Source organism: Mesoplodon bidens, assembly GCF_964165515.1.
Source record: "Mesoplodon bidens genome assembly, chromosome: 6".
NCBI classification, from domain to species: Eukaryota; Metazoa; Chordata; class Mammalia; order Artiodactyla; family Ziphiidae; genus Mesoplodon; species Mesoplodon bidens.
Genome location: NC_138162.1, coordinates 72,637,195 through 72,651,126, shown reverse-complemented (window position 1 = coordinate 72,651,126; position 13,932 = coordinate 72,637,195). Strand labels below are relative to the sequence as shown.

Below are 13,932 nucleotides of genomic sequence, written 5' to 3'. Positions count from 1 at the left end.
ATGTTTTAGAGCAAATAATCCCAGATCTTACATTTGCTTTTATACTTATTTCATTGATTCTGTGATACATTTTTTTCACATTAAAAATATCTGAAATTAGGAAATGTGATATAATTGATGGCATTTCATAATTTAATTGGCAATTTTTAAAATTTTATGACACATAATAATGGGACATATGACAGTCAGTGGTATCTCTGAAATATGGTATGTCTTACATGCCACATTAAAAAGTTTTACTAAGCTCTTGCTCATTGTAACTCTTAGGTCTTTTTTTTGACACTTGCCTTAAGGTAAATTTCCCTGCAGTCAGTTCTTTATTATTGACATGTTGACTGTTCTCCAAATTAACTATAGGCAGCAAAACTTTCATAACATTTGTTTTAGTTACCCAGCAAGGTCCAAAGGTAATTTTGTCACCAAAAGTTGTTGTATATCATATGAAAACTAATTTTAATATTAGATGAAGCGGAACCAAAATTTGGGATTCGATCTACATACATCTACATATTATTATACATAATGTACAATTATATATAATATTGTGTTTATATGTAATTGTTTAGACTTTACCTCTTTCTGTTGTGAATAAACTAAAACCCCAATATACATTTTACATAGCTGTTAACCTTTCTTTAAATTAGTGAATTTTATGTAGTTTAATCTCTTTACCTATAATACCACATATAACTATAAATATAATTATAAAAGTTTAAAATTATATATATTTTACTGTACTGTACTTGAGCCTTATTATTATCATTATATTTTAATGCAGATATTCTGGTTCAGGAGTTTGTAAAATTTGGATCACTAGATATATATCTGAAAAAGAATAAAAATTCTATAAATATATTATGGAAACTTGAAGTGGCTAAACAGCTGGCATGGGCCATGCATTTTCTAGTAAGTAATTAGTATATTCTTTTGTCAAGTTACTGTTTTAGATTATGAAGCAATGTGAAAGGATCTTGACCTGGGACCAAGAAATAAATCTGTAAATGGATGTTGAGTCATTTAAAATAATCTGTGTTAGTTGATGAAAGGGATTATTTTAGGTATATATTTATGTGAAATCAATTTTGAAAGAAATAGTTTTGTCATCCCATCAATCTCTTAGAACTGCTGATGGACAGTCTGTGGTTTGTGTATCTTGGCTTCAGAGAATTTAACGAAAAATTACCAAAAAAATGTTGTGCTAACTATGAATAGCAAAAAATCCCTGCAGAAAATACCTTGTTATGGTATTTGTGGGTAATTGGACATTATGTCCATTGAGAAAGCAGTTTTGCCAGAGAAGCAGAATACCAGAGGGCCAGCTAGTGATCAGATCCTTAAGAATGCACCTACTGAACAGAAACAGTATTTCTTGCTGTTAACTACCACCTACAAATATATACTATTTAAAATCTCAGCTTAATAAAGTGAACTGGCATTAAGTAGTTTTAAAAAGTATTCGTGGACTTCCCTGGTGGCACAGTGGTTGAGAACCCACCTGCCAATGCAGGGAACATGGGTTCAATCCCTGGTCCAGGAAGATCCCATATGCCCCGCGGAGCAACTAAGCCTGTGCCACACAACTACTGAGACTGCGCTCTAGAGCCTGCGAGCCACAACTACTGAGCCCACGTGCCACAACTACTGAAGCCTGTGCGCCTAGAGCCTGTGCTCTGCAACAAGAGAAGCCACCGCAATGAGAAGCCCACTCACTGCAATGAAGAGTAGCCCCCGCTCACCGCAACTAGAGAAAAGCCTGCGCACAGCAACGAAGACCCAACACAGCCAAAAATAAATAATTAATTAATTTTTTTAAAAGTATTTGTTTCTTCGTGGGTATAGAGCATTGTTTCACTTAAAATGTAAAACATGAAGCACAGTGATGCCATAAAATTTCCTTTTATTTTCTCAAAGTGTGCCTCCAATTAATGTTTATTAATACTGTTTTCTTATTTTTACTTTTTAAATCCATTTTGGGGTCTTGGACATATTAAGTGCTCAAATTATTTGTGGATTAATATTTGAATGTATATGCATTTAACTTTAATAGGAAGAAAAAACCCTTATTCATGGGAATGTGTGCACCAAAAATATTCTTCTTATCAGAGAAGAAGACAGGAAGACAGGAAATCCTCCTTTCATCAAACTTAGTGACCCTGGCATTAGTATTACAGTTTTGCCAAAGGACAGTAAGTTCTACAGGGATTAAATTTAACTTTATTAAGCTTTGCTTGGAAAGAGGCATAAAGATCAGGCTGTTAATTTTTCTCAAATTCTATTTTATTGACATGTTCTTGATTAATAATAAAATTTAGTTACCATTTTTAGCAATCTAAATTAAGTTATAGTTACATCCTAGTCTCTGTTCCTCCTTTCTTATAAGCATGTTTCTATGTACTGTAAGGTGATTTTTTTAAAACAGTGTTAATCCCTAATTATATATGGAATATCGGATTTTATCCAGTTTTATTGTGAAATTTTAAAATATCATTCTTTGAGCCACAAGTAAATTTTTCTAAATTTTTCTTCCCTTTAGTCATTAAATAAAAATTTGAGAAGATATATTATCTAGTTTGAATTTTCTATTTAGTTTAATTATTCAGCTAATTATGACTTCTTAAAACTTTTGTGTTGATAACCTTCTCCTTAACACAATTAATTAAAGTAAACATTTCAGTCAGATAGTTGAGAGGCATTTTTTTGATCCTAGTAGTGTTGTAATTGTATTTCATTACATTAGCTAATTTCTCTAATTGAATTTCTAAACTTAGAATCCAAATTTATCAACTTTTGTACACTGATGCATGGTTTCCTATTTCAGCCAATAGTACTTAAACTTAGTGCCTTTATATGAAGTGAAGACAGAGACTGTAGGGCAGAAAATGTTATAGGATCTTAGTTAGATCTTATACTCAGGGGGACTTTACCCTTTGGAATGGGATGTGAAGAAAGAGAATATATGTTCATATGGTGAAGGAGAAAGGACTCTGTACTCTTTAAATCTCTTAATTATACAGCAAAAATTATTAATTATTAACATATATAAGAATTGTTTAATTGTGGGAACTCTTTAACCATACTTTGTTCCTATCATTTGAAAGTTCTTCAGGAGAGAATACCATGGGTACCACCTGAATGCATTGAAAATCCTAAACATCTAAATCTGGCAACAGACAAATGGAGTTTTGGTACCACTTTGTGGGAAATCTGCAGTGGAGGAGATAAGCCCCTGAGTGCTTTGGATTCTCAAAGAGTAAGTTCATGTAAACGGTGAAGTTGGAATTACCTTGTGATCCCTGATATTTTTTGCACATGATTTGATATTCTTTAGCCCATTGTATGTAAAAAAGGTTGATACGGCATTTATAATTTATTATCAATATGTGGTTCTTTAATTATAGAAACTACAGTTTTATGAAAATAGGCACCAGCTTCCTGCACCAAAGTGGACAGAATTAGCAAATCTTATTAATAATTGTATGGATTACGAACCAGATTTTAGACCTTCTTTCAGAGCCATCATACGAGATCTTAATAGTTTGTTTACCCCAGGTATGTATTGATGGAGCAATCCTAATGAGTCTCCAGCTATCTTTCTATCTTTGTTATATTTAATAAATCCATACGAATTTTGTAATCCTCTCTGGACAGTTCCCTGATATCTTTTCAACCCTCTTAATTTCTTACGTTCATTTGACTTTTCCTACTTTATACATTTTCTGGTCTCATTGACTGTGAAGTATTTCCATTTTTAAAAAAGGCTTTTTCCCTTTTAATAACCTCAGTTTGCCAGTTAATGAGTAGTAAACTATAGAAGTTTATTTGACTTATTTGACTTTTTAAGAACCATTCTTTGTGTTTTTTAACTAGTTCTCATATATTCTGTAATTGATTAATTTTGTAAACATGAAGTAGATTTGTTTGTCCTCTTCTCCTTTAAAATACATAGCTAAATATACATGTGTCTGACCTATAAGTATTTCCTGTTCCAATACTATTTGCTGTTCTCACCACAAAAATCGGCATATAATCTTACTTTATAACTATTAAAACTACCTATTTTGGAAAGTATTCATTTATCCTTTGTAAAAATCTTTACTGAAAACATGTTAGATTATGGGTTATAATTCAAGGCTTCCATTAACATAATCAAAACTATTAGAGTTGCCCTGTATCGATTTGTATTTAGTATTTCTAACTCATTCTGATTATTTTGGTCAGCTTGAATATGTATTATTTTAACCTAGAGAATAGATTTGCCAGGTTATGGTAGAAATATTCTTTATTTCTCCAGATTACGAACTATTAACAGAAAATGACATGTTACCTAATATGAGAATAGGTGCCCTAGGGTTTTCTGGTGCTTTTGAAGACCGAGACCCTACACAATTTGAAGAGAGACACTTGAAATTTCTACAGCAACTTGGCAAGGTAAGATGTCAGAAGATTTTTAAATAGTTGAAATATAATCGTAAAACATTTTATTTAGGGAAAAAAAGGCTTAAGAGATTCTCTAAAGTTCACTTTCCACAAAATTTTAAAGACTGTTTGTATAACCAACAAGGATCTACTCTATACCACAGGGAACTCTGCTCAATATTATGTAACAACCTAAATGGGAAAATAATTTGAAAAAGAACAGATAAATGTATATGTATAACTGAATCACTTTACTCTACACCTGAAACTAACAAACATTGTTAATCAACTATACTCCAATATAAAATAAAAAGTTTAAAAAAGTGTTTGTAGAAAAAAGGTTTAGTTGTCAGATGTTGAAGAAATGCTGTGTTAAATAAACAGCTGTCTTTACTGAAGAACTTCTCAGAACCTTTAACATGTACTGTGCATTGAACATTTTCAAGAGAGATGGATAAATTAGGCAGTATTTTCCCCAATTAATTTGACCATGAGACTCTTTCTTGGTAGAGGGCGCTTTGGTTATGAGATACAGAAAGGAACAATTAATTAAGCCTTTCCACCCATGTCTTTTTTCAGTCATCTCAGAGAGAAATAATTAATCTGCTTGTTCAGAGTCTAGATGTTGACTGGACCATGTTTACTAGCAGACAGTCTGTCCCTGCTGAAAGGTCACACAGTCATGCATAGCCTACATATTTTAAGTAAGACCAAGAAAACCTTAGTTCTTAGCAGGTCCAATCATAGTGGTAAAGCCCTCTTTCTTCCTCTAAGCTTGCTAGTATAGGGTTCTGTACCATGTAGCTTTATGAACTGGATTTTGGCTTGGATGTATTATGAAGGCCTCACTTAGGTATTGAATCTAAACTAAATGTTCTGATGCAGCTTTACCAGAGCTAAATATCAGGTGTTATATTATGTATTGGCTTAGTTATATTAATACTTTGCTGTCATTCCTGGTTTGTAAAATAGTCTTGGGAATGTTTCAAAGTATGTAGCAATGACAAAAAAAAAGTATGTATTTGGGTGTATTAGTTATCTATTGCTGTGCAACAGATTACCCTAAAACGTAACAGCTGAAAACAAAAAAGCATTTATTATAACACAGGCTAGGCGAGTCAGGAATCTGGGTGGTTATAGCTCAAGGTCTCTCACTAGACTGTAATCAAGGTGTCAGCCAGGTCTTGCAGTCTCCTCTGAAGGCTTGACTAGGGGAAGGCTTACTTCCAAGCTTACCACATGGCTATTGACAAGGCCTCAGAATATCTGCTTCCAAGCTCACTTACACGGGCCTCTCCACAGGCTGCCTCACAACACGGGAGCTGAGAGCAAATACCCAAGATCGAAGCCGTTGTCTTTTTATATCCTAATCTCAGGAGTGGCATCTTATCACTCCTGCCATATTCTGTTCATTAAAAATGAGTTAATAAATCCAGCCTGCACTCAAGGGGAGGGGATTTTAAAAGAGCTTGAATGTCAGAATGTAGAGAACATTGGGAGATAATCACAGAAGCTGCCAACCACACAGGCTGACCTTGGCTTAAACAGCAGACATTTATTCCTCATAATTCTAGAGGCTGAAAAGTCTAAGATCAAGGTTCCGGTAGGGTTCAGTTTCTGGTGAGGGCTCTTTTCTTGGCTTGCACGTGACCACCTTCTCACTGTGTCCTTATATGGCAGAGAGAACTGGTGTCTCTTCCTCTTCTTATAAAGGCACCAGCCTATTGGATGAAGGACTCACCCTTATGACCTTATTTAATCTTTATCACCTCTTCACAGGCCTTATCTCCAAATACACTCACATTCAGGGTTAGGGCTTTATCATATGAATTTGGGGGAATGGGCATGGACATTCAGTCTGTAACATACCCTTATTCCATATAGCTCACTGACAGTGACATCAAAGGCTATATTGTGAAGAAAAAAAGTTCTTCCTGGAAGTTAGTGATAGAAATTTAGGAATTCCCTGGCATGTCCCTTGGCTTATCTTAAAAATTAATGTTAATGATTTGTTTAAATGCTTTTTTGAAGGTTTTATATTTCAGCCTGTAATTCCTTTTGAAGAAATTAAATATTTAAGTTTACCACTCACCTATTGAAATATTATCTCCTTTTCTTGTTCTGAAAGTTGTTTAATGTGAGTTTCGAGATACATCTTCTAGCTGCTGAAAATTGCCTGTATAATCAGAATTTATTAGTACTTTTTCTAGAAAACTTGAGATTTCTTTCTTAATGTGATGTATTGTTTAGGGTAATTTTGGGAGTGTGGAGATGTGCCGGTATGACCCTCTACAAGACAACACTGGAGAGGTGGTGGCTGTGAAGAAGCTCCAGCACAGTACTGAAGAGCACCTCAGAGACTTTGAAAGGGAAATTGAAATCCTTAAATCCTTGCAACATGACAACATTGTAAAGTACAAGGGAGTGTGCTACAGTGCTGGTATGTTGCCCATTGATACTTTTTTGAACTCAGGGTATGTCTTTGACACCCTGGGTAATATTGTAGAAACTTATAATGCCTCCAGATCTGGACTTAAAATATTCCAGTGCCCAGAGAAAGAAGCATTCTGTATGACTGGAGATTGTACTTGGTGTTGGTGGGCTGTAACTACAGGAAGTCCTTGACTACTTGATTGATCATTCTCTTCACTGAGGATGGTGGTTACCATTCTTGCTTAAACTTACCAAGGGAATGTCATTTTTAAAGAAAGAAATTTTCTGTGAAAATATTATTTTTTTAAATTAGATGCTTTTTATTCAGTATAGATGAGGAGAAAGGAAGTTTTCTCATCAGCTTATTTTGGTTTGCATAATGGGTTACAGAACATTAAAACATAACTATTTTAAAAACTTCTATTCAAATCTTTTTGATTCAAAAAGTCATTGTTCTTGGGCTTCCCTGGTGGCACAGTGGTTGAGAGTCCGCCTGCCAATGCAGGGGACACGGGTTCGTTCCCTGGTCCGGGAGGATCCCACATGCTGCGGAGCAGCTGGGCCCGTGAGCCATGGCCGCTGAGCCTGCATGTCTGGAGCCTGTGTTCCGCAACGGGAGAGGCCACAACAGTGAGAGGCCCGCGTACCGCAAAAAAAAAAAAAAAAAAGAAAAAAAAGTCATTGCTCTTAACTACTACATCACCTTTAATTTTATAATCAGGTTTTGTCATCTTAGACTCAGATTTTTTTTTTTTAATAATAACTCCAGGACTTCCCGGATGGCACAGTGGTTGAGAATACACCTGCCAGTGCAGGGGACGTGGGTTCGATACCTGGTCCAGGATGATCCCACATGCTGCGGAGCACCTAAACCCGTTCACCACAACTACTGAGCCTGTGCTCTAGAGTCCGTGAGCCACAACTAAGCCCACACGCCACAACTACTGAAGCCTGCACGCCTATAGAGAAAACCCCCATGCAGCAATGAAGACCCAACGCAGCCAAAAAAAAAAAAAAAAAAAACTCCAGCCACACTTTATTACTATTATTATTATTTATTTTTATTTTTTTAGGTTGCACTGGGTGTTAGTTGCGGCTCCAGGGCTCCTTAGTTGTGGCATGCTAACTCTTAGTTGCAGCATGCATATGGGATCTAGTTCCCTGACCAGGGATCAAACCCAGGCCCCCTGCATTGGGAGTGTGGAATCTTATCCAGTGCACCACAAGGGAAGTCCCTTAGACTCAGATTTTATATATCTTTAAGTCATTTTTATACAGTTGTTTTCTAATAGTTCATCAGTAAAGTATAGCAGAGTAAAATATTATATTCTCATTTGTGTGTTAATAGGCCGGCGTAATCTAAGATTAATTATGGAATATTTACCATATGGAAGTTTACGAGACTATCTCCAAAAACATAAAGAACGGATAGATCATAAAAAACTTCTTCAGTACACATCTCAGATATGCAAGGTACCTAATATCCTGGCTGTTTGTTGTAGATGAAGAGAATATGTTGAAGTAATTATTAAGAAATCCTCTAAGGTTTTTCTTAGATAATTAAGGGAGTAGAATGATACAAGACTATTTAAATTGTTTATGTTTATAAAGCTAGCTGAAAGAAAAATGTTATTTTATTCATAGGGTATGGAGTATCTTGGTACAAAAAGGTATATCCACAGGGATCTAGCAACAAGGAATATATTGGTGGAGAATGAAAACAGAGTAAAAATAGGAGATTTTGGCTTAACCAAAGTGTTGCCACAAGGCAAAGAATACTACAAAGTGAAAGAACCTGGTGAAAGTCCCATATTCTGGTGAGTATATTTTAGTACAGTAAAATGAAGTTTTGGAGCACAAACTTCAAACTTTATTTTTACTATTAATAGTTTGTCATTGGGCTTCCCTGGTGGTGCAGTGGTTGAGAGTCCGTCTGCCGATGCAGGGGACGCGGGTTCGTGCCCCGGTCCAGGAAGATCCTGCGTGCCGCGGAGCGGCTGGGCCCGTGAGCCGTGGCCGCTGAGCCTGCGCATCCGGACCCTGTGCTCCGCAGTGGGAGAGGCCACAACAGTGAGAGGCCTGCGTACCGCAAAAAAAAAAAAAAAAAAAAAAAAAAAAAAGTTTGTCATTTATATATTTATAGTAATAATCAATGAAGTTATTTCCTATGTTTTCCTCTGGGAATTTTATGGTTTTAGGTCATACATTCAAGTCTTTAATCTATTTTGAGTTAATTTTTGTATGTGGTGTAAAATAGTGGTCTAATTTCATTCTTTTGCACGTGTCTGTCCAGTTTTCCCAACACCATTTATTGAAGAGACTGTCCTTTCTCCATTGTATGTTCTTTGCTCCTTTATTATAATTTAATTGTCCATATATATATGGTTTTATTTCTGGGTTCTCAATTCTGTTTGGTTGATTTGGGTGTCTGTTTTTATGCCAGTACTAACCTGTTTTGATCACTATCGCTTTGTAGCATATCTTGAAATCAGGGATCATGCTACCTCCAGCTTTGTTCATCTTTCTCAAGGTTGTTCCCTTTCTCAAGGGATCTTTTGCGGTTTCATACAAATTTTAGAATTTGTTCTAGTTCTGTGAAATATGTCATTGGAATTTTGATAAGAATTGCATTAAATCTGTAGATTGCTTTGGGTAGTATGGACATTTTAACAATATTAAGTCTTCCAATCCATGAGCATGGACTGTCTTCCCATTTAATTGTGCCTTCTTTGATTTCTTTTATCAGTGTCTTAAACAGTTTTCACTGTACAAGTCATTCACCTCCTTGGTTGAACTTATTCCTAGATATTTTATTCTTTTTGATACAGTGGTAAATGGGATCGCTTTAATTTCTCTTTCTGTTTGTTTGCTATTTGTGTATAGAAATGTCACTGGCTTGTGTATATTGATTTTTTTTGGGTATCCTGTGACTTTACTGCATTTATTAGTTCTAACAGTTTTTTGTTTTTTGTTTTTCATGGAGTTTTTAGTATTTTCTCTATATAGTATAATGTCATCTGCAAGTAGTGAGTTTTACTTCCTCCTTTCCAATTTGGATGCCTTTTCTTTCTTTTCCTTGCTTAATTGCTGTGACTAGAATTTCCAATACTGTGTTGAATAAAAGTGGTGAGAGTGGGCATCCCTGTCTTGTTCCTGATCTTAGAGGAAAGGCTTTCAGGTTTTCATTGTTGAGTATGATGTTAACTGTAGGTTTGTCATATATGGCCTTTATTATGTTGAGGTAGGTTCCCTCTATACCCACTTTGTTGAGAGTTTTTATCATAAATGGGTGTTAGAATTTTATCAGTTGCTTTTTCTGCATCTGTTGAGACAGTCGTATGGTATTTATCCTTCATTTTGTTCATGCAGATGTTGAACCATCCTTACAGCCCTGGAATAAATCCCACTTAATCATGGGATATGATCCTTTTGATGTATTGTTGAATTCAGTTTGCTAATATTTTGTTGAGGATTTTTGCATCTATGTTCATCCAGGTATTGGCCTGTAATTTTTTTTTTTGCAGTGTCCTTGTCTGGTTTTGGTATTAGGGTAATGTTGGCCTCATAACATGTTTAGATGTGTTCCCTCCTCTTCAGTTTTTTGGAAGAATTAAAAAGGAAAAGTATTGAATCTTACTTGGATGTTTGGAAGAATTCATCAGTGAAGCTGTCTGTTTCCTGGACTTGGTGTTTGTTGGGAGTTTTTTGATTACTGACTCAGTCTCCTTACTATTCAGGACTATTCAGGCTTTCTATTTCTGTTTCTTCACGATTCAGTCCTGGTAGATTATATGTTTCTAGGAACTTGTCTGTTCTTTCTAGGTTGTCCACTTTGTTGGCATATAATTGTTTGTAGTATTCTCTTATTATCCTTTGTATTTCTGTGGTATCAGTTGTGACTTGTCCTCTTTCGTTTCTAATTTTATTTATTTGAGCCCTCTCCTTTTTTTTCTTGGTTAGTCTAGCTAAAGGCTTCTTGATTTGTTTATCTTCTCAGAGAACCAGCTCTTGGTTTTATTGATCTGTTCTATTCTACTGTCTTTTTAGTCTCTATTTCTGCCCTCATTTTATTATTTCCTTCCTTCTACTACCTTTGGGCTTTGGTCTTTTTCTAGTTCCTTTAGGTGCAAATTCAGGTTGTTTATTTGAGACTTTATTTGTTTCTTGAGGTAGGCCTGTATTGCTATGAACTTCCTTCCTAGAACCACTTTTGCTGCATTCCATAGATTTTGGTGTGCTTTATTTTTGTTTTTATTTGTCCCTAGGCTTTTTTTCTTTTTTCTCCTTTGATTTCTTCATTGACCCATTAGTTGTTTAGTCACATGTTGTTTAATCTTCATGTTTTTGTGGTTTTCCAATTTTCTTATTGTGATTCCTAGTTTCATACCATTATGGTTGGAAAACATGCTTGATATGATTTCAGTCTTCTTGAATTACTGGGACATATTATGGGCTAACACATGATCTATCCTGGAGAATGTTCCATGTGCACCTTAGAAAAATGTATATTCTGCTGCTTCTGGATAGAGTATTCTGAACATATCTGTGAACTCCATCTTATCTAATGTGTCATTTAAGGCCAAATGTTTCCTTTTTGATTGATTTTTTTGTGAATGATCTATCCATTGCTGTAAGTGGGGTGTTAAAATTCCCCTACTATTATTATATTGCTTTTAATTTCTCCCTTTAGGGCCAATAATATTTGCTCTCTATATATTTTGGTGCTCCTACGTAGTGTGCATATATATTTATAAATGTTTTATCTTCTTGCTGGGTTGACCCCTTTATCATTGTATAGTGCCTTTCTTTGTCTTTTATTACAGTCTTTGTTTTAAAGTCTGTTTTATCTGCTGTGAGTATAGCTACACCAGCTTTCTTTTCATTACTTTTTCCTCACATCCAGTCTGTGTGTGTCTTTACTTCTGAAATAAATCTCTACTAGGCAGCATATAGATGGGTCTTGTTTTTTGTTTTTATCTATTCAGCCACTATATGTCTTTATATTGGCTAATTTAGTCCATTTACATTTAAAGTAATTGATATGTATGTACTTATTGCCATTTTGTTTATTGTTTTCTGGCTGTTTTTATAGTTCCTCTCTGTTCCTTTCTTCTTTCTGTCTTCCCTTTGGTTTGCTGGATTTTTTACAGGCCAATACCTGGATGAACATAGATGCAAAAATCCCATGTGGTTTGCTGGATTTTTTAAGTATTATGTTTAGATTCCATTCTCATTTTCTTTTCTGTGTGTACTGTAAGATTTTTCTTTGTGGTTACTGTGGTGTTCACATATAACATTGTATGTATATAGCAGTGTCTTCTAAGTTGATAACAACTTAAAATGTAAAGCAAAGCTTTACATTTTTACTCTCCCCCTGCCACATTTTATATTTTTGATGATGCCTTTTGCATATTCTTATTTTATGCTTCCCTTAAGTAATTAGTGTAATTTGAGTTAACTTTACTACTTTTGTCTTCATACTTGCTTTATAAGTGACTGAGCCACTACCTTTACTATATGTTTTCCACTGAAATTTTTACTTTCATATATTTTCTTATTATTAATTAGTGCCATTTCTTTTTTAGCCTAGAGAAGTCCCTTTAACATTTCTTGTAAGACCAGTTTAGTGGTGATGAAATCCTTTAGCTTTTGCTCATTTGTAAAACTCTTCATCTCTTCTTCAGTTCTGATTGATAATTTTGACTGGTAGAATTGATAGAGAATTCTTGGTTGGAAATTTTTTCCTTTCAGCATTTTGAATAGGTCATCCACTTCTTTCTGGCTGATAAAGTTTCTGCTGAAAAATCTGTTGATTTGGGGATTTCCCTTGTACTTAATAAGTAGTGTTTTGGGGGTTTTGGGGGCTTTTTGTTTGTTCGTTTTTGCTGCTTTTAAGATTCTTTATCCTTAACTTTTACCATCTTAATTGTAATGTGTCTTGGTATGGTTCTCTCTGGGTTCATCTTATTTGGAACTTTCTGAAATTCTTAGACCCAGAATGTCTGCTTCCTTCCCCAGATTAGGGAAGTTTTCATCCATTACTTCTTCAAATTTTTCTGACCTTTTCTCTCTTTCTCTTTTCCTCTGGGACCCCTATAACATGAATGCTGTTCGCTTGATGTTGTTCCAGAAGTCCCTTAAGGTATATTCACTTTTTTAAATTCTTTTTTCATTTTGCAACTGTGTCTGGGTGATTTCTATTTGTTTCATCTTCCAGCTTGCTGATTCGTTCTTCTGCTTCATCAAATCTTCTGTTGAAACCCTCAAGTATATTTTTCAGTTTAGCTATAACTTCTATTTAGTACTTTCTTATATTTTCTACCTCTTTGTTGAAGTTCTTGCTGTGTTTATCCATTCTTCTGAGTTCAGTGAGCATTTTTATGACCATTGCTTTGAACTCTTTGTTGAGTGAGTTGCTTAGCTCCATTTCATTAATGTCTTTTTCTGGCCATTTGTCTTTTTCTTTGGTTTGGAACATATTCCTCTGCCTTCTCATGTTGCATAACTTTCTGTATTTGTCTAAATTCATTAGGTGAAACGGCTACCTCTTCCAGTCTTGTTCTTGTGTAGGAGATAACCCATAGGGCCCAGAAGCACAATCTCCCTGGTCACCAGACCCAGGCACTTAACGGGTGTTCTTCATGTGGACTGTGCACACCTACAAGCTGTGGTGGGGCTGCTGCTATGATGCAGGATGTGTGGGATCTGGGGTGCTCACCTGCTGGTTGTAGTGAGCTGTTGCATAGTGTGGACTGGGTTTGGGGCACTTGCTCATCCCAGTTATGGTGCAGCTACTGTGTGGGGAGGGTGGGGTATCGTGTGTTTGTCCAGCCAAATTGTGGTGTGACATCTGCACTGGGTAGGCAGGGCACTCAGGGTGCTCGCTTTGGCTCAGCTGTGGTTCAGGGTGGGAGGAGCACACCCACTGGTGCTAGGAGGCTAGAAGAAGGGCACCAAAAATAGTGCCCACTAGCTATATCACCAGCAAGTTAGAATGAGGTTGCAAAGATGTCATCTACCAGTGCTTTTGTCTCCAGAGAAAGTCCCATTAGGTTCCTGCCTCTCTAGCAGCTGCTCTAAGAT

General features: G+C 35.7%; 1 protein-coding gene across 5 annotated transcripts in view; it reads left to right on the top strand.

The window, feature by feature from the left end:
* JAK2 (Janus kinase 2) overlaps positions 1–13,932 on the top strand; it is a 257,421-nt gene that overhangs the window by 230,638 nt on the left and 12,851 nt on the right. For all 5 annotated transcript variants that reach the window (XM_081238459.1, XM_081238457.1, XM_081238458.1 and 2 more), the window contains 8 exons: positions 779–906; positions 2,048–2,186; positions 3,099–3,250; positions 3,399–3,549; positions 4,292–4,428; positions 6,667–6,856; positions 8,198–8,322; positions 8,494–8,666. In XM_081238459.1, the coding sequence (XP_081094585.1) occupies positions 779–906; positions 2,048–2,186; positions 3,099–3,250; positions 3,399–3,549; positions 4,292–4,428; positions 6,667–6,856; positions 8,198–8,322; positions 8,494–8,666 (1,195 nt within the window). The remainder of the gene's footprint in view (positions 1–778; positions 907–2,047; positions 2,187–3,098; positions 3,251–3,398; positions 3,550–4,291; positions 4,429–6,666; positions 6,857–8,197; positions 8,323–8,493; positions 8,667–13,932) is intronic.